We start from the raw sequence: 25,736 nt of genomic DNA, 5'->3' as shown, positions 1-25,736 counted from the left end.
TTACCCGTGATCACTGAGTGACGCCTGGGGCAAGGAGGCCGACCGAGGGTCGGGGATGAGGGCTCCTCCACCGTCCCCCCTCCCCCCACGCCACATCGCCCAGTAGCATCTTGGAAAGGGGATTCTCCCATGCAAACCCCGGAGCCGGAGGGGAACGGGGAACGCAGGTCTGCGCCCCCTTCCCCCAGGGCACGGGCACGGACACGGCCACAGCACGGGGGGCGGGGGGCCCCGGGGACACGAGACACGGGGGAGGGGGAGAGGAAGGGAGAGGGGACCCCGCCCGCAGCTGACCCCGGGAGCGGCAACGGGACGCGGCGGGGCGGGGCCGAGTGGCACTGGGAGCGAGGCTTGTAGCAGCGAGTCCCCCCTCCCCTCCTGTCGGACGAAGAAGGAAGACTTGGGCCCCGCGCCTGGGGAGGAAAAAGGGGACGGGGCAGCCTCTCCTCGCATGCGGCCCGGTAGGGAAGCCCCGTCCCCTTCCCGCGGGGAAAGGGCATCAGTCTCCCATTGGAAATGATCAATAAATTACAAAGTAGAGAAAAGGGAGGCGGAAGTGTGCGGCGGGATTTCTTCCTGCCTTCTTCCTTCTCCCCCTCAGTCATGTTCATGTAGTTTGGTCCAGTCCCAGTCCATTTGTGAGGCGAGGAAGCGCATCCCCCGCTCGTTTGTACAGATGGTCCAGTCCGCGGCGCGCGCTCCCCCGCCCGCTCTCCCAGGCGAGACCATACTCAGGGCCGGAGGGGACACCCCAGCCAGTGGAAGGTTCTTCCATCCGAGTGAGGTCACCTGCATTGATGCCGAGCAGTGCATGGAACAGTGAAGATCCCGATTGTGCCGCCCCGCACCCCCAAAGCTGCCCAGTAGTCCTCACCTGGAGGCCTACACTAGCAGGAATAGGTCCGGACCGAGACGCCGTCTGCCCGAGAACTCCCAGAGGTCTGGCCTGGAGGGAGAGCGAACAGCGGTTCAGCCTGGAACACCTTCCCCCCAGACCCTCCCCGGGGTTTCTCTTCCAAGTTCTTGCCTCCACCCTAGGAGTCACCCCTTGGATTTCCCTAACAATGGGTAGTCCACGACCACCAGCTCCACGCCGGTTTCCCTCCAACCCCCGCAGCCATGAATTCCTCCAAGGTACCCAGGTTGCACTGGGCGAGCTCATTTCCCACCCTGGGAAGGGGTGTGGGGAGTCTTGAATACTGGAGCGGTCCATTTGTCATGGGTAGGGGAGCAGGACTAGGCCGTTTCAGAACCCGGAGAGGGAGGCTTCTGAAATGTAGGATTGATCCGTTTCCCAGCCTGGGGGAGGGAAGGGGTAGAGGGACTGTCTCATTTGGGAATTCCGCCCCCCCCCCCACCTTCTGGCTGCAACTTGCGAAGAGGGAGCCCTGGCGAGCCCAGGGCCCCTGCTGCGGCTGAACGGAAGTTGGGGGGCAACATCTCAGCTGAGTCGGGGGTTACGCCTCGGAGGTCCTTCTCTCGGAACATCTTCCGCCAAGATGGGGAGCGGCTGAAGGACTTGGAGCTGTCCTAGGTAAAGGGTTCGGGCAGCTGGTGAAGGAACTGGACCTAGTTCTTGCTCCGCCCCTTCCTGGTCTTGCCTCTCTTAGTCACGCCCCTCTCCTGTATACTGCCCTTCCTGGCCCCGCCTCCAAACATGACTTGGCCAATCAAATCCCACTTAACTTCCTGCGAAGCCTCCTGAGCCGCGACAATGCCCACCTCGTCCAGCCGCCTGTCTGTGCCCAAGGAGATGAGGTTGCTGAATTCTTTCTCCAGGAGCTGCCGGGCCTGGAGGGGTAGATGACAGTAGGGTTGGAGCGTGCAGTCTGCAAGACGGGGATGCCCAGCATGCCCCGGGCCTAGCGGCAGCTCACCTGAGCATTCTGCGTAGGGATTTGTAGGAGCAAGGCCAGGTCGGAGTAGTCGAAAGTCTCGTCCAGGGCCAGCAGCGCCCCGTGCACCCCGCTCTCCGTGAGGTTTGTGGCGAATTCCTTCAGGCCCAGCCCGGACACCCAACCCATGACCCGCTCGTTGGACCACACCATCACGTCTGGGAAGGGAATGGACCCTCAGCCACGCCCCTCCCGTACCCAGGCGGTACCTCGAGCCCTGTCTCCGCTTTCCTAGCCACGCCCCCTCTGCTGGCCCCACCCTTCATTTGTAGTGGGTCCCTTCCCCGGCCTCCTTCCCCACCCCGAACATACCTCTCCTCAAAACCCTTCCCAAACCCTTCCTCCAGGCTCCCAGTAGGACTTACACTCTTCTACTTACCTCGAATCTGAGTCTGACTCTCCTCCCGCCTCCGCTCCAGGTCCTTCCGGTCATAGTTGAGCCGTTTCAGGCACATGATCCCATAATGCAGACTCACCCTGAGCAGCAGGGGAAGTGGAGTCACAGAGAAGCCTTCACAACCCCACTGGCTGTCTCTCCTATTGGGCCCTCACCCATTGGCTGTGGTCTTCTGGGAGAGGTTGGGGGCTTCTTCCATTGGGTCAGTTCTATTGACTGTTGACCCTCCCAGGAGGTGGGGCATTTCCAACAGGCTGTTCCTATTGGCTAACCTGGAGGGGGTCTGGGGTCAATTAGCCAAGCTCTGTCCAAATGTGAATTTTCCTAATGCATCATCTTTATTGGTGCTAGGGGCACAGGAGGCAAGATATCCTGAGAACCCAGGCTAAAAGGCCCAAAAATAATCCAAGGAATTTCCCATCCGTCAGATCCATTGGCCAAAGACTCTCTAGGGTCGGGGCTTCCCCCTGAGCTAGTCCCATTGGCCAGACAGCCCCCACCTGTGGAAGCTGTCCACCATCTTGAGTTGGCCCCGGAGCTCCTTCTTATTCAGATGATCTAGCATGCGGGCATCCACCAGCGACTCCATGAAGTAGCTGCGGTACTGGGGCAGCCCCAGGCTGGGCAGCCAGTCGTTCCCCACCCACTCGTGGTTCATGTCGCCATATGCCAGGATCTGGGGCCATGGGCAGGTGGGGAAAGAATCAGGCCCTCTAACTCCTTCCCATGTGTGCATGAAAGGGGTACAGTCCAACCACCCTCAATTCAAGGCTCTTTCCCCACCCCATAGCAGACCCATAACCAATCTCTGCTTAGGACAATGGACCAATCCAAAGTTGTCCCCTAGCCCTTCATAATGACAGCCAATTTTAACTACTGAAAGCGTGGTCTTTGGATCCACATTTCAGCATCGCCTGTGAACTTGGAGCCCTGGTGGCACCGTGGTTAAAAGCTCGACTGCTAGTCAAAAGCTCAGCAGTTCAAATCCACCAACCACTCCTTGGAAACCGCAGGGGGAAGTTCTACTCTGTCCTAGGTCTCTATGAGTCGGACAGACTCGATGGCAACAAGGATTTTGGTTTTGTAAACTTGCTGAAGTTGCAGACTCTCAGGCCTCATTCCAGAACTACTGAATCAAAATCTGCATTTCCAAAAGATCTCCAGGTGACCTGAACTGTACATTAAAGTTTGAGCAACTCTGGTCTAGCACTGTCCCAACTCAGAATGACCGGTCAGTCCAACATCGCTACTCCCCCGCGTCAGGACAATGGATTCTTGCAACTTAACTCCACACAACACAGGTTAAGTGATCAGTCCCTTATCTGCAATGTCCCCAAAATACTAGTTTAATGCTATATCCGGCCCAGGACAATATTCTGGAATCCAAAGCCCTTCACTCCATTTAGGATAAGGAGATAATCCACTCCTCCCTCTGGCTCAAAACAAAGGCCACAGTCCAACACAGTTCCTCCGGCTAAGGTGAGTTCATGCCTCCGCCTTCATCAGAACAAAGTGTGGCTTCTCCTCCCCAACTTCTCAGCCTGAAGTACGCAACTCCCTTTGCCCTGGACTTTGGAACAGAGACCCACTTCCCCTCAACCATAAAGAAAATCGATTGCTCAGCGTCTCCCTCTAGTGACAGAAGTGGAACAGCACCTAGAACCCCGCCTCCCAAGATAAGGAATGGTTCGTGCACTACGCTAACGATGGAACAGTCCAGCCTTACACTAACACACACACACACACACACGCGCGCGCGCGCGCAGCCACAAAGCTGCAAGGAAACAGTCCAGAGCAGAGCCGCAGCCCCCAGCAGCGATGATAGACTGTTCTGGTGAGGGTAGGGGCGGGGCTCGGAGAAGGAGGGGCGTCCATGCAACGTGCACAACCTGTTCATGCGCCCACGCCCCGCCCCGCGCCCCCTACCTGCTCCCAGCTGATCTCCTTGGTCTCCTGACCCGTTAGTGGGAAGAGGGGAGAGAAGGGTGGGTTACGGGGCAGGTAGAGGAGGGTGGGGGGGACAGACGGACGGACAGACAGCTAAAGACTCGGTCTCCGCCCCCCACCCCCAGGGAGGGTTAGTGCCACCCCAAGGTAGCCGGTAGGGGGCACTCACAGGCTTGGTCGTGGCGGTGAGCGACTCCATCTCCTCGTGCGTCATCCACACGTTTCCTGTGGACTGAGGGGCAGGGGATGTTACTGAGGGTGGAAGAGGGGTTCCCAGATCAGGAAAGGGGAGAGAGGTCATGCCCCTGGAGATCCCAGGCCACGAACAGTCATCCTGTCTGCTCTCTGACTCAGAAACGGCGGTCACTGCTCACCAGTGACAAAAAGAAAAGGAATAATCATGTATTTAGCACCTACTGTGTCGAACAGGGTCGATATGAGTCGGAATCGACTCGACAGCGCCGGTTCTGGTGTGTACCAGGCAGAGCCTGGTGGTACAGTGGTTAAGCGTTTGGCTGCTAACCAAAAGGTCTGCAGTTCGAATCCACCAGCCGCTCCTTGGAAACCCCATGGGGCAGTTCTACTCTGTCCTATAGGGTCACTGTGAGTCGGAATCCACTCCACGGCAACATGTTTGTTTGTTTTGTTTTGGTATACCAGGCACACAGGAGCACGGGCTTGGACAAATTCAGGTTTGAATTTAGAGAAATGTGAATATAGACTGAGTAGCAGATGAAGTTAACAATAACGTTTATACTCTTAGGTGTGATGATGGCATGCTGGCTATGTAGGAGAATGTTATTTTTAGCAGATGCCTGCTGTGGGATAATTTTGGAGGCTAACCTGTCATGATGTCTATAAATTACTTTCAAGTGCTTCAGATACACACCAAAAACAAAACCAAACCAGTTGCCATTAGTCAATTTTGACTCATAGCGACCCCATCCATGTGTTACAGAGTAGAACTGCTCCATAGGGTTTTCAAGGCCCCTCAGACACACGCATAAACAGCAAGTATGGCAAAGGATTAACAAATGCTGAGTCAGGTGATGGGTACACATAATTTAGGAGTCTCTGGATAGAGCAAACAGTTAACTCACTAGGCAGCTCACCATAAGATTGGAAGTTCGAGTCCACCCAGAGGTGCCTCAGAAGAAAGGCATGGTGATCTACCTCCAAAAAATCAGCCATTGAAAACCCTATGGAGCACAGTTCTACTCTGCAACACATGGGGAGGCCATGAGTTGGAATTGACTGATGGCAACTAGTTTCTTTTGTTTTTACACATAATTTTCTGTAGGTTTGAATTATATCTTTATCAAGAGTTGGAACAAAATAATAAAATAATAAAAAGAAGAACCAAATGCTATGGAAAAAAATTAGGAAGGTGTGCTGGAGGAAGGGGGAGGGAAGGGGATGATTAGCTGATGAGTTAGTGAAGGCCTCTTGGAGCTGGTGATTAGAAGGAGCCAGCCACTGGGAAAACAGGGAGAGGAGTGTCTCAAACAAAGGGAACAGCAAGTGCGGAGGCCTGGAGGCGAGGTGCAAAAGGTGATGCGTTAAAGGAACTGGTTTTTACTCTGAGATGGGACACAGCAGTGAGCCAGAGTGATTTTTGCAACCAGGGGCTGCTGTGTGGAGCATAGACTGGGGACTGAGGGTAGAGGAGAGGCAGGGAGAGCTGAGGGGAGGCCCCAGCAGTAATCTAGGTGAGAGCTGATGGAAAGTAGGACTGATGGGACAGGGCTGAACTGAACAAGCCCAGGACTGGCCAGTCAGAAGATGAAAGGAGAGGCCTAAACAGCGAAGGCTGGGATTCGCCACTAGGTGCTCACCGTGCGGGAGGAGGCGGGAGCAGAGGGCGAGGTCAGGGAGACCATCTCCTGGATGGCCAGGCGCAGCTTGAGCCTGTGCAGCGGGTTGCTAATGCCGATCTCGCGTTGGATCTCCGTGTCCGACAAGTTGGCCATGATGGCACCACTCTTGACGTTAGCACGGCAGGCAGCCACATACCACGCAGGCATGCCTACCCACAGCTGGACCACAGGGAGCAGAGAGAGAGATCGACAGAGAGGCAGAGAGAGACAGATAGGCAGAGACAGGAGGGGGAGACAGAGACAGGGTGGGGACAGAAGAGGCGGAGGGATGGGACAGAGAGATGGGGAGAGGCAGGGGAGAAAAAGGGAGACGTGGCAAAGTTAGCAACAAGAAGAAGCAGAAATAGGGCAAGACAAAGAGACGTGGGAGAGTTAGAAGCACAACAAGACAGATAGAGATAGAGAAGAACGCCAGAGACAGAGGGAAAAGAGAGGGATGGGGAAAGACAGAAAAGGGAGGGGCAGAGAGAGACACACAGAGAAGAGAGACAGTGATGGGGGAGAGAAAGGAGTAAAAGACATGGGGAGAGAGACATGGAAAGGAAGACCAGAGATTTGAGGAAAGACAAAGACACAGAGATGGGGAGACGTGCAGAAAAACAGAGACAGAGAATCTCCCCGAGAGAGTGAGACATGAGGATACACAAAGACACAGAGAGAGGGAACAGGAGAACAGGGACCAAGGTGGGCATAGCCAGAGGAGCAGGGGATGAGTGTGGGCATGGGAGACAGGGGGAGCAGGAGAAAGAAACTAGTTAGATCAATAGGAAGTCTGACCCCTCCCATGTCCTACCCCCCTCTCCCCGCCCCACCTCTGGGCTAGGAAGATGGTGCTGGGTTGACCAGGGCACCCCCTATAGGTGGGACTGTCAGAAGGCTTGGGGATCAAGAGGGCATTTCTGGGTCCCAGTACCTCCAGCCAGGAGACTACAGTGGGCCCGTCCCAGGCAGCAAAGGGCAGGCCCTGACGGCAGGCCTCTTCCAGGAGTTCATGCCTGGAGGTAGGGAAGGAGGAGGGGAAGATCTGTCAGGGGTGGAGACCGCTAGCCCTCTTGGACACCCCCCTTCCCCATGCCCATCATTTTTACCGATGTAAAAAACATAGAATTAAAAAAAAAAGAAGAAGAAAAATTCTAGAAGTTCCCAGGTTCCCAGGCAAGCAAGTTCAAGACTTTAGACATACCCACCCAACGTTTTATTATCACTTATGTCCACATACACATACACACAAACATACACACACATGAACACACTCACAAACACACATACACACACACTCACTTCCTCTTGTTTCTCCGGTCCTTGTCTCCTGGGCCTGTCAGCTTGGCTAGCCCCAGAGGGTCAGTGGCCAGTGTCTCGTCTGAGGGTGTTCCAGCTGGAGGTAAGGAGAGGCCAAAATTTGGAGAGTTCAAGGAAGAAGCAGAATCTTTCATGCTGGAGGTGATGAGGAGGATTTCAGGAAGGCAAAGACCCCAAGGGTGTAGTAAATCATGTCAAAGGAGTGATAAAGCCAGACAGTGACCAGAGTCACCTCCCCAGACAATGAAATGGAGACCTCCCAAAAGTAGGGCTGTATTGCCAGGGCTGGCCTTGGGGAGACGGCAGTGGCATACCAGTAAATGTTAACAACTGGCTACCAGCGAGATGGGGAGGAGCAGAAATATTCCCTGATTTGTAGCATTTGCCAGTTTTCATGGTGTAAATAATCCCACCACGGCCAATTTCAAGCTACCAGTGTGATGTCAGCCAGCTCACAAAATTCCTGAAAATCTAACAACCAGTTCTGAAAGAGCCAGTATAAGCAGCCTTCAGCACACCACTAGGAGGTGTCTTACCTTCAGAATGCTCTTCCCTCCACTATTATAAAGAGTTAAATGAAATAATAAATTCATTTGATTTACCCAGTCACCATCCAGGCCCCAGAGGACCTTTTCCTTTTTCCTACTCCTCCCCTATACCATTGCCAAGTCCTGTCCCTTCCACATTCTGAATTAATTACCAAATGAATGAAGACATGAATGAAGGTAAATAAATATATAAAGAAGAAAGAAAGAGAGAAAAGGAGAAGGGGGAGGGAGCATTGAAATCAGAGCCCTCACCCAGGGAAGAGCTGTCCCGGCCTGGGGGTCCCATTCGGCCCTTTTCCTTCTTGCCAAAGAGACGACCTATGGATGATTTGATGCTCTTCTTTTTGGGGGCTTTGTGCAAGGAATCCTGGGTGCCCTCACTGGATAAGAAGAATGGTATGAGGGCAGATTCCATCCTCCCAAGTCCTTGTCTATACCCGTCTCATCCTCCCAAGCAGCCCCCTCCCTGTCCCCACTCCTTGTCCTGCTGACCTGCCCCGTGAGGGTCCCCCATCTTCCAGGGACCCCGCCTGTAGTGCCAAGGCCTGGGTCATTCTCTCAAGGCGAGCGGAGCGGGGAGTGGGAGGTGGGGTGTCTCCTGGGATGGCTGGTCCCTCTCCTCGTGGAGCCCCAGCTTCCTCCTTGGGGACATGATTCTGAGGACAGAGGCAGAGATGGTGGTTTGAGTTGGAGGGGTCATGTTGGGAATTCCTCACTAGTTGGGATGTCTACTCAGGGTGTATGTCTCAGATGCTGCTGGTTTGGGAGACCATTTTGAAGGTAGCCTAGATCAAATGGGGTTTGAGATACAGAAATATGAAAGCAATGAGTGCAGTTCCCTTGGAGCTTGACAAGCTTATATTTATAGTATCTTAACTTCTGGTGTCAGGAGTGGGATCTGCTTGACCTCAAGGAAAACTAATACGGTACAAATTCTGGAAGCAGAAAATCTGGATTTAAGTCAATAAAATAGGGCTAATATCTCTTGTGCGTCCCTCAGAGGTCAGTTCTGAGGATTTAATGGTAGCTCTCAAATTTAAAAAAAAAAAAAAAAAAATTTCTCAAATGTATGTTTAGTCCTAGAAACATTAAAAAAAAAAAATCCTATGCAGAAACTTAGTGCATAAAACAGGTTAAAGTGGACAAGATCTGACTAATATGAAAGTTCGGGATTCCTTAAGGATGTAACCCAGTGGCTTGGCCTCCCTTTTGAGTTGAACCTTTAGGGAAAGCTAGACATGCTTTTGAAAATGACTGGTGTGAGGCGTTATTATTGCTGTTTGTTGGGAAGCCCTGTTTCTGACCTTCCCCATCCCCAGACTGGAGAGACTTCAGAACACTCACAGCCTTGTCAGTGCCCTCACGGGCAGGGCTAGGGGGTGCCAGACGGGGTGTTGAATGACCAGAGCTGGGAGGGGAGGGGCTGGCGAGGGTAGAGGTGGTGAGGGAGGGGGGTAATGAGCAGCTGCTTCGGTAGCGGCCCAGTGAGTCCAAGCCAGAGCTGGACACTCGGCTCTCTAGCTCCTCTGCCCTCTGTTCTGTTGTCTCCTTCTCCTCTTGGATTAGCCTGAGGAGGAAAAGAAGGGAGACTGGATGAGAAGGCTGAGGCAGGCAATGGGAAAGTGAGTCTGGGATTACAATGGGCTGGGAAGGCTTGGTGAGTCAAGGGGAATTCTGGGGAAGGCACAATGAGGTTAGAGGGTCTTGGTGGATTCATGATGGCTTCACAGGCTCAAGCGTGTCAAAAGATCATAATAGGGTCAAGAGGTCATGGAGGGATTAGGAACAAGGTGATCAGGGTCTGCTCTAGGTGGTTCTCCCAGACTCAAGTGGTTCTGGAAAATCATAAAGGGATTACAATGGGTAAGAGATTGAGTTCCAAGGAGGACTGTAAGAGCAAGGTCTAAGATTGGATAAGATTAGAGGCTCTGGAGATCTATGAGCTGAGAAGGTCATGGAGTCATCCGGTACGTGAGAGTTGATGTATCAAGTCAGAGTTTGAATGGAAGGTAGTGGTTGTATTGGTATATTTGTTGGGTGCACATGGAGAGTGCGTTATTAAAGGAGAATTGCTAAATTGGGCCATTGCGAGGGATTCAAGAGAAGACTTTATATCAGTTGGGAATTCTTAATGAATTAAGGATTCTTGTTACATTAGGTAGAAATTATTGGTATATAGAGTTAAGGTTCTTGATGTGTTGGGATAAGATTCTTGTTATTTTGGGTTGGGAAACTTATTGTGTTGAGATCTTGTTATACTGGGAGATTCTGGGTACTGGTTGTAGGAGCCATAAAATCCATGGTGTATTGAATGATTCTTGATATATTGGGTTGAGATTTTTGGTATTTGGGGATGCAGTCTTTGATATACTGGGAAATCGTGAATACTGGCTGGGGGATATAGCACATAGGAGAATTCTGGGTGAATCCTGAGGGATTCCTAGACACTGGAGAAAGTGTTGGGCTTAGAGAATTCCTTGAGGATGGTGGTAAGGGGGCTGGGCTCAGGCTTGAGATCAGTCTCCAGAGCCAGAGAGGCTGTGGAGTCAGCTGCAGGGCAGGGCAGGGCAGGGCAAAGCTGGCCAGCTACTCACTTGATCTCCTTGTTGATGGCCTCCAGCTGCTCCTGAAGCATGATGGCCAATGTCTGCACATCAGCCTGCCCACTGGGGGACAGAAGCTCAGCCCCAAACATCCCCTCTGCCTCCTCCTCGTCTGAGCCATCCAACTCCCCAGGAAATGGAGGTGGCAGGGACCCAGTAGGGGCAGACCGCTCCCACTCCTGTCTGTGTGAGGACAGAGGGACACCATGTGGGCAGGGGCTGAGGTTGGCACTGATCTTTGCTCACCTCTCCTGACCTTGCCCACCTCCTCTGACCCTGCCCATAGCCCTTGACATGGCTGTCCTCACCATGTGCCCAAGCCACCACTTTCCCCAGCCCAGCTTTCCCTCTTGATAGTTCCCTTTTCTTGACCCCCTTTACTCTCTACAAACCCAGACCACCCCCGTGACTCCATCTGCCGTTTCCCTTGACCTAGCCCACTTCCCTATGGCACCCCCATGCAATCTGGAATTCTATACCCACCCACTGTCCCCCAGACTCCACCTCTCTCCCTGCTCCATTGCTCCTCTAAGGTTCTTACCAAGTAACAGGACATCCACATGCAGAGACATCCAGGAAGAGACATCCAGATGATGGAGTTGGGGGGAAGGAGAGAAAACAGGATGGGTCCAGGAGACCCTGCTTCTCAACACAGCCCCCTCCCAGAGTTCCACTTATTTGGCTCCATTTCCCACCCAAGCCCTCCTCTGTCCAATCCTCAGAGGCAGCTGCTGACCTTGGAGGGCTCGTCCTTAACCCCTGACCAGCGGCCCCTCTTGCCTGCCCGGCCACTGCCAGCCCCATAGGGGTCCAAGTGGGCACCGGATGGTAATGTGGGTGCCTGGGAATAACGGAGCTCCAGAGCACTGCCAGGGAGAGACCTGTGGGCATGGAGAGGGCAGTCAGGGACAAAGGAGTCAAGAAAAAGCAGAGCTCAGTGATCATGGAGAAGGGCCTGGTGTGGTGTCAGAGAACTGGGAGAGGGAACTGAAGTCAAGGGTCAGAGAAAAGGGCCTGAGGTCACAGGTCGTGAAGTCAGGGGTCAGAATAAGAGGGAGGCATGGAGGTCGAAAACCAGTAAAAGTGTCTGGAGGGCAAGGCATGAGGGAGGGGAAACCTGGAGATCTGAAGGAATGAGCTTGGCCATGGGGGTTCCATGGGCAGAGGTGGGACAGGAAGGATACTGTCACCTGGAGTAGGAGGACGGTGGCCTCCCTCTCAACTGGTCAATCTCCATCTGCATCCTCTCCATCTCTGCCAGGAGCTGCTCCTGGGGTGGGGGGAAGGGGAGTGTCACATCAGAGTCCACAACCCCTGAGGAGCAGCCCCTCTCAGACTACTAGACTCTGACCTCGGCAATCGCTGCTGCACTTCCCTGGTCTTATCCCTCCACGGCCCACCCCTCCGGTCACCCCTGACCTTATTAAGCAACAGCTCATCCTGAAGCTTCTTCATGCTGGCAATCTCCTCACTCAGTGAGTTCTGTGGGGGAACATGAGGGGGCGGAGCCTGAAGGCGACAGCCCCTGAGGGCTGCAAGAAGCCTCCACAGCCCAGAGGTGAGCCCAGGGGAAATGGGATGGGCATGAACGGTCAGCTGGAGAAGGGAGTTTTGGGGCTAAAGATGCCTTGGGGGAGATGAGTTCCTAGGGAGTCCCAGAATTTGTCATCTTGTATAATCTCTCAGAGGATTCAAGGTTTGAGGGTCCAGAAGGTTGGAGGCTCTGGGGGAACTCCAAGGACTCAGGGTACAGGTCCCCCGGAATTCAGCTCCTGGGCGTTTGGACTGAAAGAGTGGTCTGAGCAAGAGAGCAGAGAAGTCTGTAGAATTTGGGGTTCCTGGGTTTGGAGAGATCCCAATGGATCTAGGTGAAAGGTCTGTGGCCTCAAGAGGTTCTCGGAGTCCTGGGATGGGGCGCACCTTCTCCTCCAGCGCCCCCATGCGCTCCTTGAGGTGGAGCTGTAAGCGCTCATTGGATTCGCTCAGCAGCTTGTCCACTGTCTCGGACAGCCGCTTATTGTGATCATCGTTCATCTTCTCTCGCTGCCGCGCCTGCCCAAAGGAGAGCGGGACATGGGTGCTCAAGCGCACCTGGTCCAGAGCTCTGCCTATACTCAAAGACCCCACCCCCAGCCCCGCCCCGCCCCCGTCTAAGCTCCACCCGAATCTCAGAGCCCCACCCCCGCGGAGCTCTGCCCACGCCCCCTCACCCGTTGCAGCTCCTGGTTCTTCTCCTCCAACTGGGCCTCCAGCTGCCGAAGCCGCTCCTCAAAATTCCCGTGACGTTCCTCGGCCTAGTGGGTGAAACCGATGGCATCTGGCTTTGCCCCACCGGAGCCCAGGCCGGGTCCAGGCCCCGCGTCCTGAGGCGGGGTGCCGGGCCCCACCTCTCAGAACTCCAGGCTCCTCCCCTGCGGGACTCCAAGCCTGCACCTGCGGTTCAGGCCCTACTTCATCCCGGATCGGCGGCCATCCCTCACCTTGTTGAGCGCCGCCACGCGCTGGGCCAGCTGCGCCTCTATCTCCGGCAAGGTCTCCGCCTTCTGAAGCGTCTGCTGCAACTTCTGCTTGGCGTCATCCAGCCACTCGGCAAGCTGACGGCTCTTCTCTTCACTCTGGGGAGCCGAGAAGTGAAGAAGGGGCGGGACTATGTCACCCAGGCTACAGCCCTGCCTCCACCAGCCCTTCCCAGCCGGGCCCCCACCTGCCGGTACAACGACTCCTTGCTGGCCAGTTCGTTCTCCAGCTTGTCGTTAGCATCGTGCAGAGACGTGGCCTCGCGCTGGGCACTCAGGTAGCGCTTCTCTAGCGTCGTGATCCGCTCCTCCATATCCTCGCGCTGCGCCAGCGCCTGCAGAGGTGGACAAGGGCCTTGTGGAATACAGCGCCCAGAAGCCCCTAGGGTAGTCTAGGCTTAAAACCCCAGACCAGACACCCCAGGGCATCCCAGGAAATGAAGTCCCCTGCCGCCTGGGTGGCAAAATGGTGGCATCACACTTGACAAAAACTCCCGGGACCAGTTAACCTTAGGCCTCCTGCCAGCTGCAAGTTAAAATGGTTCTAGGGCAGTACTAGCTTAGACACAGTATCCACAGCCTGTATGACATAGGACATGTCTTTACCTTCCTAAAAAAATCGGGCCCTTATAGGAGGAGGAACTGGAATGGATGGCTAATTGCTTCCATGAACAGCTGCCTCCTTTGCCATAAGACAAGAACTGGATGGTGACCTACCACTACTGAACCATTTGATCAAAGATTCTATAGCAGAGTCCTCATCAAAAAAGGGGAAATGCAGGACAGAATTACAAATTCTCATGAAATCCAGACTTTTTGGAGTCATTGAAGCTGGATATTATTGTTGTTGTTAGGTGTCATCAAGTCGGCTTTGACTCACAGAGACCCTATGTACAACAGAATGAAACAATGCCCAGTCCTCCACCATCTTCACAATCGTTGCTCTGTTTAAATCCACTGTTGTAGCCACTATGTCAATCCATCTCATTGAGGGTCTTCCTCTTTTTCACTGACCCTCTACTTTACCAAGCATGATGTCCTTCTCCAGGGACTGGTCTCTCCTGATAACATGTCCAAAGTTCATGAAACAAAGTCTTGCCATCCTTGCTTCTAAGGCATATTCTGGCACTGTACTTCTTTCAAGACAGATTTGTTCATTCTTCTGGCAGTCCATGATGTCCTCAATATTCTTCGACAACACTGTAATTCAAAGGCTTCAATTCTTTGGTCTTCCTTGTTCATTGTCCAGCTTTTGCATGCATATGAGGAAATTGAAAACACCATGGCTTGGGTCAGACACAACTTAGTCCTCAAAGTGACATTTTTGCTTTTTAACACTTTAAAGAGGTCTTTTGCAGCAGATTTGCTCAATGCACTACATCCTTTGATTTCTTGACTCCTGCTTCCATGGGCGTTGGTTGTGGATCCAAGTCAAGTCAAATCCTTGACAACTTCAATCTTTTCTCTGTTTATCACGATGTTGCTTATTGGTCCAGTTTGGGGGATTTTTGTTTTCTTTATGTTGAGGTGTAATCCACACTGAAGGCTGTGGTCTTTGATCTTCATCAGTAAGTGCTTCAAGTCCTCTTAGCTTTCAGCAAGCAAGGATGTGTCATGTGCATATTGCAGGTTGTTATAAGTCTTCCTCCAACCCTGATGCCCCGTTCTTCTTCATGTAGTCCAGCTTCTCGGATTATTTGCTCAGCATACAGATCGAATAAGTATGGTGAAAGGATACAACCCTGCCACACACCTTTCCTGATTTAAAACCATACAGTATCCCCTTGTTCTTTTCAAATGATTACCTCTTGTACTATGTACATGTTCTGTGTGAGCACAATTAAGTGTTCTGGAATTCCCATTCTTCGCAATGTTATCCATAATTTGTTGTGATCCACATAGTCAAATGCCTTTGCATAGTCAATAAAACACAGATAAACATTATTCTAGTATTTTCTCCTTTCAGCCAAGATCCATCTGATATCAGCAATGATATCCCCAGTAACATATCCTTTTTCCAAAACTGGCTTGAATTTTTGGCAATTTCCCATTGATGTACAGCTACAACAATTTTTTAATGATCTTCAGCAAAATTTTACTTACGTGTGATATTAATGATATTGTTCAATAATTTCCTCGGTCTGTTGGATCACCTTTCTCTGGAATAGGCACGAATATGGATCTCTTCCAGTCGATTGGCCCGGTAGCTGTCTTCCAAATTTCTTGGCATAGACAAGTGAGCATTTCCAGTGCTGCATCCATTTGTTGAAACACCTCAATTGGTAGTCCGTCAATTCCTGCAGCCTTGGTAATCACCAATGCCTTGAGTGTAGCTTGGACTTCTTCCTTCTGGATGAATCCTGAAACTGTCGTCCTGAGATAATCTTTAAAACTTAAACCAAAAATATCCCCTAAAGACTTCTTGAAACCAAACAACAGTTCAGCTTAATTAGTTAAGAATGTCTGCCTTGAGCACTGTAATCTTTTAAAGAACTATCTATATGGAATCAAACTGACAACACCAACTGAAAAGATTAAATAGGAGCTTACAGGGCAGTGAATTTATGTTAACCTGAGAGGAACAATTCAGAAAAGGAGGGTGAGAACCATTGCACAACTCAAAGAATGTAATCAATGTCACTGAATTGCACTTGTAGAAACTATTGAATTGGTGTATGTTTTCTATTTACATTTTCAACAACAATAAAAATATATATATATAGAATCCAGGCTCATGATCATTAGTCATCAGAGAAATGGAAATCAAAATTGCAATGAGATTACATCTCGCTCCAACAAGACTGGCATTAATCCAAAAAACACAAAATAATAAACGTCGGAGAAGTTGTGGAGAGACTGGAACATTTATACACTGCTGGTGAGAAAGTGAAATGGTACAACCACTTTGGAAATCGATTTGGCACTTCCTTAAAAAGCTAGAAATAGAACTACCATACGATCCAGCAATCCCACTCCTTGGAATATATCTTAGAGAAATTAGAGCCTTTGCACAAACAGATATATACAACCCATGTTCATTGCAGCACTGTTTACAATGGCAAAAAGATGGAAGCAACCAAGGTGCCCATCAGTGGATGAATGGATAAATCAATTATAGTACAGACACACAATGGAATACCATGCATCATGCATTCATAAAGAACAATGATGAATCTGTGAAACATTTCATAACATGGAGGAATCTGGAAGGCATTATGCTAAGTGAAATTAGTCAGTTGCAAAAGGATAAATATGGCATGAGACCACTATTGTAAGAACTCAAGAAATAGTTTAAACAGAGAAGAAAATATTCTTTGATGGTTATGAGGGTGGAGAGGGAGGGAGAGCGATATTCGCTAATTAGATAGTAGACAAGAACTGTTTTAGGTGAAGGGAAAGGCAACTCACAATACAGGAGAGGTCAGCACAGCTGGACTAAACCAAAAGCAAAGAAGTCTCCTGAATACAACCAAACACTTCGAAGGCCAGAGTAGCAGGGGCAGGGGTCTGGAGACCATGGTTTCATGGGACATCTAGGTAAATTGGCATAATAAAATCTATTAAGAAAACATTCTGCATCCCACTTTGGAGAGTGGCGTCTGGGGTCTTAAACGCTAGCAAGTGGCCATCTAAGGTGCATCAATTTGTCTCAACCCACCTGGAGCAAAGAAGAATAAAGAACACCAAAGGCACAAGGTAATTATGAGCCCAAGAGACAGAAAGGGCCACATAAATCAGAGACTACATCAGCCTGAGACCAGAAGAACTAGATGGTACCCAGCTACAACCTATGACAATCTTGACAGGGAACACAACAGAGAACCCTTGAGGGAGCAGGATAGCAGTGAGATACAGGCCTCAAATTCTCATAAAAAGACCAGATTTAATGCTCTGACCGAGATTAGAGGAACCCCGGAGGTCATGGTCTCCAGGCCTTCTGTTAGCCCAAGACTGGAACCATTCCCAAAGTCAACTCTTTAGACAGGGATTGGACTGGACTATAAGACAGAAAATGATACCAGTGAGGAGTGAGCTTCTTGGCTCAAGTAGACACACGAGACTATGTGGGCAGCTCCCGTCTGGAGCAGAGATGAGAAGGCAGAGGGGGACAGAAGCTGGCTGAATGGACATGGGAAATACAGGGTGGAGAGGAGAGTGCTGTCTCATTAAGGCCAGAGCAGCTAGGTGTATATAGCAAGGTGCATATAAATTTTTGTATGAGAGGCTGACTTATTTGTAAACTTTCACTTAAAGCACAATAAAAAATTAAAAAATCCAAACCTCATATTTCCCAGCAACTTCTAGTGCAGCCCATGCATAGAATCATGGAGCAAGTGTCCTAGGGTCTTATGGGAAAGAAAGTTCCCTTCCTTCTGGGAGGCAACACCTTAGAATTCCAGAGGAGGGGCTTCAGGCTCTATTGGGAGATGGAGTCCTGTTTGGGAGCCCGTGTCACAGGACCACACTTCCTAATACCCCACAGGAAAGTCAGGCTTAAAATCCAAGGTGAAAGCCCTGGTAGGTGATGAGAAATATAATGCTCACTCCTCTTTCTCATCCACAGACCTCAAGAATCTAGGCCCTACATTTCCCAGCAGCGCCTGGGGCATGGGAGTTAAGATCAAGGGTCCCAAGCCAGGAAGGAGTAAAATGCAGACAAAGGAATTCTACTTAGAGGTGCAAGAGAATTCCCCAATGATCACATAATAACTATGGGCTGGTTACTGTGCGCCTAACCAAAAAACAAACAAACAAACCTGTTGCTATTGAGTCGATTCCAATTCATAGTCTACATGTGCCAAACATCAACCCTCTGACAAGGGTCATGAATCCCATTTTACAGGTGAGGCAACTGAGGCTCAGAGGGGAGGAGAGCCCAACACAAAGCTGTGGACTAAATCCAGTTCCATCTTTCATGAGCTCTGTGACTTTGGGCAAAGAGAGAGGGTTAGGACTCAGGGGAGAGACAGAGGGCAGCCCACCAGGGGCTCCGGCCTCACCTCCTTGAGGTCGCGCTGCAGCTTGGTGTTAGCTTCCTCGGCCTTACCCAGCTCGCGGTGGGCGGTGCCCAGCTCCTCCTCCAGCTGGCTCATTTGGCGGCACAACACCGCCAGGCGCTCTCGCAGTTGGCACACCTCAGCTCGCTGCCGCTCCAGGGCCTCCTCCAACTCTGTTGTGCGCCGGTTTGAGTCCCCGCCAGGACCCAGGCCATTGGCAAGGGTCTGGGGTGGGGAAGTGAAGTAGAAAGGGGCAGGACCCAGAGTGGGGTAGACAGACATAGAGGGAATGCAAGGAGAAAGTGGATCAGCAGGGGGCAGTAGAGATAAAAAGATCTGTAAGAATGGTTCTACTTTGCACACTTGGGGTTGCCATGTGTCAAAATCAACTGGATGTCAACTAACAACAAGGGTCCTGTAGATCAGAGTCCACAGAGGCCAACAAAGACCATAGCAGCTAGGTGACGTGAATCAGAAGTCAAAGGTCGGTAAGAGTTTTGATGGTTCAGATGTCTGAGAGTCAGTGAGGGTCATACTGAACTTTAAAAGGACCACCACAAAGTCAGGGGGTTGAATGGAGGTCACAGAGATGGGGATCGATAAAAAGCAGGAAGCTGCCAGAGGAAGGGAAGGCCTTCCACCTCTCACCTGCCCATCTCCATCCTTGCCTGGCTCCTCCAGCCCTGAGCGGCGCCTAGACATCTGCTCTCGAAGGTTCAAAGTCTGGGAAAGTGAAGGGGGGGAGGGGAGTCAGGGCAGACAGGCTCCAGGAACCCTAAGCTCTACTTCCCATTGGCACTGGCCTTCTAAGGGCAGGTCATAGGTGCCTCCATCTGAACTGCTTCTAGTCCTGCTGGGGCCATCCCTGACCCCACCCCATGCTCTACGCTTAAACCCACCCACTTTTCTCCTTAGCTGTGTCCTCATTATCTCTTCTAGAGATAGTCTATCCTTAGCCAACTCTTCCCTTAACCTTACCTTAACTTCTCTTGTGGAGGTTTCCTCTTCAGCCCTGCCTTTCCCCAACCAACCATTCCCTCCTTAGTCCAACCCATTGATTCTTCCCTTAGCCCACTAGTCTTCCCTAGTCTCACTCTCACTGGGAGGTTCTCCCCTTACCCTACCCACTGACTTTTTTCTTTGGAATCTCACTGGCTTTCTCCATAGTACAATCCCATTGGTTCTTTGCCCTAGGCCTGCGGCAGGTAATTCTCTCATAAGCCCCACCAGTCAGCCTCCCCACCCCCACCACTCCATTCTCCTGGCTGTCTCCTGGGCCTTGCCCCATTGGTACCTCCTTAGTCCCTCCCCATTGGCTCAACCCTCCTTTTGGCCACACCCCCACCTCTTGATTGCTCAGTTCCAGCTCCTCCTCTAGCACTGCCACCCGCTCCAACGCCATCCTCAGTCGCTCCCGAACCTGGGGATGGGAGCAGGACAAGAGCAAGGTGGACACAAGATCCAACCTAGAACAGTTGACCCTGACCCAGAACACCACTGGGACGTACCTGATTGGGCAGGGTTAGAATTTCTCTGTCCTTCATGCTTGCGCAAACCCAACCAGCTACCCAGGTAGTCCTACCCACTGATAGTCCCACCAGTTCTTTCTATTATCAACCAGTCAGGTCCCAGAAGGAGTGGCCTGTCCCAGTCAGTCAATCACAGTCAACTTTATCCCACCCTGGACAGCTCCAGCCACAGATAGAATCTCACTCTTCAGGACAGCCCCAACCAATCACAGCCAGAATCCCTGCCATTTAGGACAGCCCTAGCCAACCACAGGTTTCCGTTCTGCAATCCCTCCATTTCAATTCTCACACCTTCTCATCCAGAGCCTTGTGGTGCTCGAAGAGGGATTTCAGAGCCTTGAGCACCTCCACCTCGGAAGAGACTCCGCCTGGGGACTGGGCCTGGCGCTTCACCACAGTCATGCGCAGTGATCTCTCATGCCTTGACACCAGGCACTCCAGGTGTTCCAGGAGGAGCTACAAGGATAGGGCATCAGTCCAAAAAAAAAAAAGAGGGAGAAGAAGCAGGGTCAAGAAAGAGTATTTCAGAGAGGTGGAGTGGATACATGGATAAAGAGGTGGACCCCAGGAAAGGGGTAAAGAGGCAGGTCAGGAAAAGAGGGAGGGATAGGAGAGGTAGGGGCAGGGTCCAGGTAGGAGTGGTAGAGGAAAAGAAGAAGATTATGAAGAGGTGGAGAGGGCATGAAGGAAGGTGAGGGACCAGAGGAGTAGACCATGGCAGCAGGGAAGAGAAGACAAGAAGGGGAAATGGGGAAAAAAGATGAGTCAGGCGGCATTATCCTGTGGCTCCGCTCATTCCATTTAGGCCCCCCCAACACCACTCACCCGCGTGTTGTTCCGCTCTGCCTTCAGTTCTGCAATCTCCTCCTCCCGCTCCAGCAGCTGCTCCCGACATAAGTTCAGTTCCTTCGTCAGGGCCGCAAACTCCTGTTGGTTAAGTGAGCGGGGTCGGGAGAGTCAGATCAACCCTTTCCCGGTCTCCAACATTCTATAGGATTCGGGGTCTGCAGGCCCCGCCCCTCCCTGCTTAGCCCTGCCTCCTTGTCTTGCCGCTCCGGTCCCGCCCATCAAGGCGAGCCTCCTCCAGACTCCGCCCCTTCGGGCGCCAAGCCCCACCCCTTCCGGACGGCTCCCTCAGCTCCTTCTCTGGTCGAGACCCCGCCTCCCTCGGGCCCGCCCCCGGTCCCGCCCAGACCTGGGGCAGCGCGATGCTGAGCTGGCGCTGCAGCGAGTCCTTCTCGTGGCCTAGCTCGCGCAGCCGTAGCTGAGCCGTCGCCAGCCCGTCCTGTGCTTCGCGCAACGTCTCCAGCAGCCGCTCGCGCTCCGTGAGCATCGTGACCATGAGGCGCTCCAGCTCGCCGCCTGCCTCGTCCGGGCCCAGCGCCGAGCCCCGCCGGCCATCCTCGCTGATGGTGGGCATCACCTCGCACATCATGGCGGCGGTGCGGGCCTGCGGGCGGGGGAGGGGGCAAGGAACTGAAGATGGCCTCGTCGAGGCACAGGCAGAGAAACTGAGGCACGGCCACTCGGATACTCTGTGGGGCACACTGAGGCAGGGCAACCCAACATTGCACAGAAGAAGAAACTGAGGCCCGTGCGTTCTGATCATGGTACGGGAGAAACTGAAACTCATTGCTCTCGGGAAAACAGGCCTGGCTCACTGGGTCAGAGCATTTGGGGAAACTGAGGTCGGACTCCATCAGGCACAGGGAGCAAAACGGAGCTTGGCTCACTCAGGTATAGCACTCTCAGGTATCCCATTGCTTGAGGAAGTGTGGAAAACCCAGTCTCCACCTATTCTGAGTCTGCTGAGATAGGGAAACTGAGGCCCACGCCAGAACTCTTAGAAACCATGCCCTCAGGAGACCACAGGGTTGGGGAGAGTGGTCACAGAATTAAGTCACTAACACATGATTATGTGTATGTCACAGGGATGGTTCTGAATTACTATCCACCCCAATTCCTGCTGCCTTCAATTCCCCAGATATCTAGACTTGGGCTGGGAAGGATCTAAAAACCCACTCTGCTTGTTAAAAAAAAAAAAAAAAAAAAAGCGTAAGGGGTGCTGAAAGAGGTCCCTCATTCCTCAGGACTCAGAAGTCCAAGCTCAGGACTCAGGAGTCCAAGAGACAGCCTTCCTATCAGGGGTCTGAGTCTCCACCCCCTTCTTCCTCAATCCCAGGAGTCACAGACTCCAGCCCGCTCTTCCTCCAGGACCCAGAGTTTGGGCCTTCAGCTGTCTCCTCCCTTAAATCCAGAAATCCCAGTTGTTGGACCTTCTTCCCCCAGAACCCAGGAGTGCAGATCCATTCCTCTCCCCAGCCCTCTTGGGGCTGTAACTGAGAGAGAGAAGTGGAAGGGACAGGATTTCTGGGGCAGGAGGGTGAGACTTGGGTCACTGAAGCTAGGGGTGGGTCAGAGATGAAGAGAGGCCCCCTGAGCCACTCCCTCCAGAGACATCAGGTCAGACGGGTCTGGCTGGGTCTGGCTGGCCCTGCCAAAAGCAGAAGAGACTTTCACTCTACTCCCTCCCTTCCCTCTCCCCCTGAGGGCAACAGCATAACCTGTTCTGAAAGTGGATAATTCCCAACCCCGCCCAATACGCAGACTGTATCCAACAGCCTGGGACTGGGACCTTGGACTCCTTTAAGGAGAGGAGGGGGCTGGGTGACAGACCTTTGGGGTCCTTCAAGCAATATGTCTGGGAATCTAGACACCTGAACTCCCAGCATTCAGAGGCCAAGAATCAGAAAAATGTTTAAAAGAGGCCAGCCCTGGGCAAAAACCAACAGGGTACCTAAAATCCAGAACCTACTCAGAAGAGGCAACACAGAATGTTTTAGGGAGGCTGCTCTAGAACTTCAAATTCACTAAGAAGAAAACAAAACACAGCAAGGCTGAGTGTAGAATCTAGAAAGCCACTGGAATGAGGGTACAAAGTGCAGAAAGGACATATAATTCCACATTTACAACATGCCTGGGGGGAGATCCACATATAAGGGCAAGTAGAGGGGCATATTCTAGAACCCAGGGTTACCACAGAACCCCAAACATGGAGGGGAGCATGATGCTACCTAAAAAGAAATTTTATGCAATACACACCAAACTCAACCAGAAGACATACTCTGGAACTCAGAACCCACCAGGGGGCTGCAGTATAACACAAAATATAGAAGAGGAAACATTCTTGATTTTATCATGTGTCTGGAAAATGCTAGAACCCAGAAAACAGAAGACATGCTCTAGAATTCAGAGCATGCCCTGGGGGCAAAGAAAAGCCTAGAAAGTAGCAAGGACCTTGCCTGAAATTTAGGAGTACCTGGAGAAAAATGCAGAAGGATGCATGCTGAAAGTTAAGAATTTTCTGGGATAAGGATCAACAAAGGGGGGGCAGTGTTCCAGAATATTTCTAGGCTGAAGATCCCAGAAGAGAGCCTAGAACATGCTTAGAACTCCAGAGTGGCAGATGGAGGAGAAAATCCACAATCCACCAGAGGACAAGGTCTAGACTAAGGCCATACTAGGAAAAAGATGAACAGAGAAGGCAGGAATGATATAGGTAAGTATATAGGTAATAGAACCTAGAATCTGAAGCAAAAAAGGTATAATGTAAAACACTTCAGTGGGAGTCTTCCAGATTTAAGGTTGTGGAACTGGATGGAACCTAAAATAGCAAAGTGCTTTCTAGCATTGATAACATGATTTGGTGAATGGCTAGAGATAATTGGAACACACACATTCTAGAACTTAGAATGCTCCTAGGAAGATAATGGAGCCTAGAACAAAGCCAAAGATGTGGCTGGAACCTTAAGGATATCTGAGATGAAAACTTAGCTGAGAATAAGCAAGAACAGGATTCTAGAAATTTAGAACATGCCTGAGGATATGTGAGATCAGAATTTGGCATGTGGGTATTATCTGGGTATTTGAAAGCACCTTGGAAAAGACCTAGAATATAGTATCTGGTCTAGAACTTAGAACATGCCTTGGATGAGAATGGAACAGAGATGTTAACTGAGTGTGTTCTAAGATTTAAAGGGAATCTAGAATATGGGGCATTGTAAGAGCACATGTGTTATCAAATGTGAAAGGGGGTAGGTTCTATAGATCACCTAATGAGCCTTGGCCACAGAACACACATGGAGGAAGGGCTGTATGTTTGGCTTATAGGCCAGACAGACTGTAGTTGGAGGATGGGACATCATGATATGGGATGCTGGAAACATCTCAAGAAGCTAGGTTTCAGAGGAGAGAGAGAAGAAAGTCCCAGTGAGCCCAGCACCTGAGATGATATGGGAAGGAGAAGGTGGGAGGGCATCTATCAAGGCCACAGGAGATGTGAAGTTGATAGGGGGTTGTGGGCTGTGCGCACCTGGGTCCCTAAGAGAGAGAGCTGAGGAATGAGGTACCCAGGTGGAAGTTGAGACCTGGACTCCCGAATCCTTGTAAGGGCAAAGGATGGAGGGTGGGGGTCTGAGGGCTTAGAAGCCCGAGTCTTTTTGGAAGGGAGAGCTGGGACAGATGACCTCGATAAAGGCTGTACAGAGGCTGGGGTCTAAACTCGTGGGTCCCTGAGGGGATGTAGGACTGAGGACAAGGTACCTAGGTCTCCAAGGGGGAGGTTGGGTAGAGGCAGAAGAATTGTATTCCCGGTTTCTGAAAGGGAGAGACTCATGGTGCTTAGGTCCCTAAGGGGCAGATGGTGGGGTGCAGGGCGGCTGGGTGTTTTTGTCTGAGGAGCACAGGGGCTATTGAACTGGGTCTCCAGAGGCGGCAAAGCTGGGAAAGGATTCCTAGGTGCTGAGGAGGTGAGCGCTGGTAGCTGGGTCCTTAAGCCAGACAGGGTGAGAACCAACAGGGCTCCCAGAGTGGGGAGGGAGCTGGAGCCCCGAATGCCAGGGTCCCTCAGGTGGACAGGGCAGGGACATTTGGAAGCCCTGGCTCCTCGGGGAGCGACTGAGTTGCTGAGGACTGGGTCTGAGAGCTCGGCTAGCAGAAGCCTGAGGCCCGGGAGCTTGGGTCGGGGAGGGCCCGGGTATTCCCGGGTCAACGGCGCGGCGGGGGGATCCCCGCACCGCCCGCGCCCCCTCCCAGGCGGCGGCGGCAGCGGCGGCGGCCGGCGGTGGGGGAGGCGAGGCTGCCAAGTGCCCGACCATGGACAGCTCCAGAGCAAGCCTGCGTCCAGGGCGGCCGCCAAGCCGGCCTGGGCGGAGGGATGCGGCCGGCTGCCCAAGCCAGGAGGACTGGGGACGGGCAGACCGGAATCGCTAAGGGCGCGACGGGGGGCAGCCAGCCGTAGCTGGAGGAGCCCACTCAGCAGCGCCGCGGGGCTGGAGCCCCTGGCCCTGGGCCGAGGAAGAGGAGCCAGGGTCAGAGGGGTCCCCAGGGCTGGAGCGGGAGAGCCAGGCTCCTGGGCCCTGAAGGAGGCTCACGGAGGCAGTACGCCTGGGCTTCTAGGGTTCGGTGGGGACTCTGGACTCCGGGAGCGGCACGCCTGGGTCCCTGGGGTGGGCTGTGCAATCTGGGCTCTGGGTCCCCGGGAATGAGGAAGGGAATCCAGAATCTGAGAGGCGGGGGAGGCTCGGCGAGGGGTCCCCGGGGTGGGCGCTGCCAGGCAGGCCGGGCGTTTACCTACCTGGTCCGCGGCGGCTGCGGGCGGAGCTGGGCTGCAGGAGGGACGTGGGGTGGGGTGGGGGCACCGGGCGGGGCCCCTGGCGGCGGCCGGGGCCCGGATCTGTGGCTCCGGAGCCCTGTCTCAGCCACTCGCGCCGGCTCCGCGTCTCTGGCTCGGGCTTGGGCGCTGGGGATCCCCCTCCCCCGCACGGTCTCACAGTCCTCGGACCCCCAAAACAGCCCCTTCCCCTTGTCACCGCTCAGCCTCCCCCCGCAAGGCCGCAGCCGCCAGATCCAGGGGTGCACACCGGCGCCCCCAAATCCCACCTTCCCCCCCCCAAGAAAAATTCCTCCTCTCTCCCCCACCCCCCCCAACAGCTCTCGGACGGTCGTGGCCCCTTTAACAGGAGATTGACAGACCGCGTTGAATGGCCAATGAGAGGCTGCGTCGGCGCCGGCCGGCGACTAGACCCCGCCTCCGCACGGGCCGGGAGGGGTCTCGCGGGCGGAGAGCG

At 52.7% G+C, this 25,736-nt stretch overlaps 1 protein-coding gene across 2 annotated transcripts; it reads right to left on the bottom strand.

Moving 5' to 3' along the window:
* Nucleotides 1-700: 700 nt before the first annotated feature.
* PPFIA3 (PTPRF interacting protein alpha 3) lies at nt 701-25,389 on the bottom strand. 2 transcript variants are annotated; one of them, XM_049901224.1, is made up of 30 exons: nt 25,244-25,389; nt 20,804-21,058; nt 20,434-20,535; nt 19,900-20,064; nt 19,425-19,499; nt 18,728-18,802; nt 18,083-18,304; nt 13,271-13,417; nt 13,047-13,181; nt 12,777-12,860; nt 12,487-12,618; nt 11,986-12,048; nt 11,757-11,836; nt 11,303-11,447; nt 10,558-10,745; nt 9,308-9,530; nt 8,456-8,619; nt 8,216-8,343; nt 7,398-7,491; nt 7,030-7,111; nt 6,075-6,275; nt 4,409-4,471; nt 4,219-4,245; nt 2,793-2,968; nt 2,275-2,372; nt 1,878-2,053; nt 1,723-1,791; nt 1,359-1,530; nt 875-946; nt 701-789 (listed from the first exon to the last, which is right to left on the bottom strand). In XM_049901224.1, the coding sequence occupies exons 2-29, from the start codon at nt 21,041-21,043 to the stop codon at nt 888-890; spliced, it is 3,585 nt and encodes a 1,194-aa protein (XP_049757181.1). In that variant the 5' UTR covers nt 21,044-21,058; nt 25,244-25,389; the 3' UTR covers nt 701-789; nt 875-887. The 2 variants fall into 2 exon arrangements, with proteins under 2 accessions (XP_049757181.1, XP_049757182.1); XM_049901225.1 differs by lacking the exon at nt 4,219-4,245.
* Nucleotides 25,390-25,736: the final 347 nt, after the last annotated feature.

The sequence above is a fragment of the Elephas maximus genome, chromosome 11, assembly GCF_024166365.1.
Source record: "Elephas maximus indicus isolate mEleMax1 chromosome 11, mEleMax1 primary haplotype, whole genome shotgun sequence".
Lineage (NCBI taxonomy): Eukaryota > Metazoa > Chordata > Mammalia > Proboscidea > Elephantidae > Elephas > Elephas maximus.
The sequence above is the reverse complement of the archived record's forward strand: the minus strand, read 5'-3'. Positions and strand labels throughout refer to the sequence as shown.

Coding starts and splice junctions, on each gene's coding strand:
- PPFIA3 (XM_049901224.1), bottom strand. CDS start 21,043: ATGATGTGCGAGGTGATGCCCACCATCAGCGAGGATGGCCGGCGGGGC. Junction 8,620..9,307: donor GTGAGGGCACTGACAAGGCT/GTGAGTGTTCTG, acceptor CTCTGTCCTCAG/AATCATGTCCCCAAGGAGGA. Junction 8,344..8,455: donor GGGGGACCCTCACGGGGCAG/GTCAGCAGGACA, acceptor CTTCTTATCCAG/TGAGGGCACCCAGGATTCCT.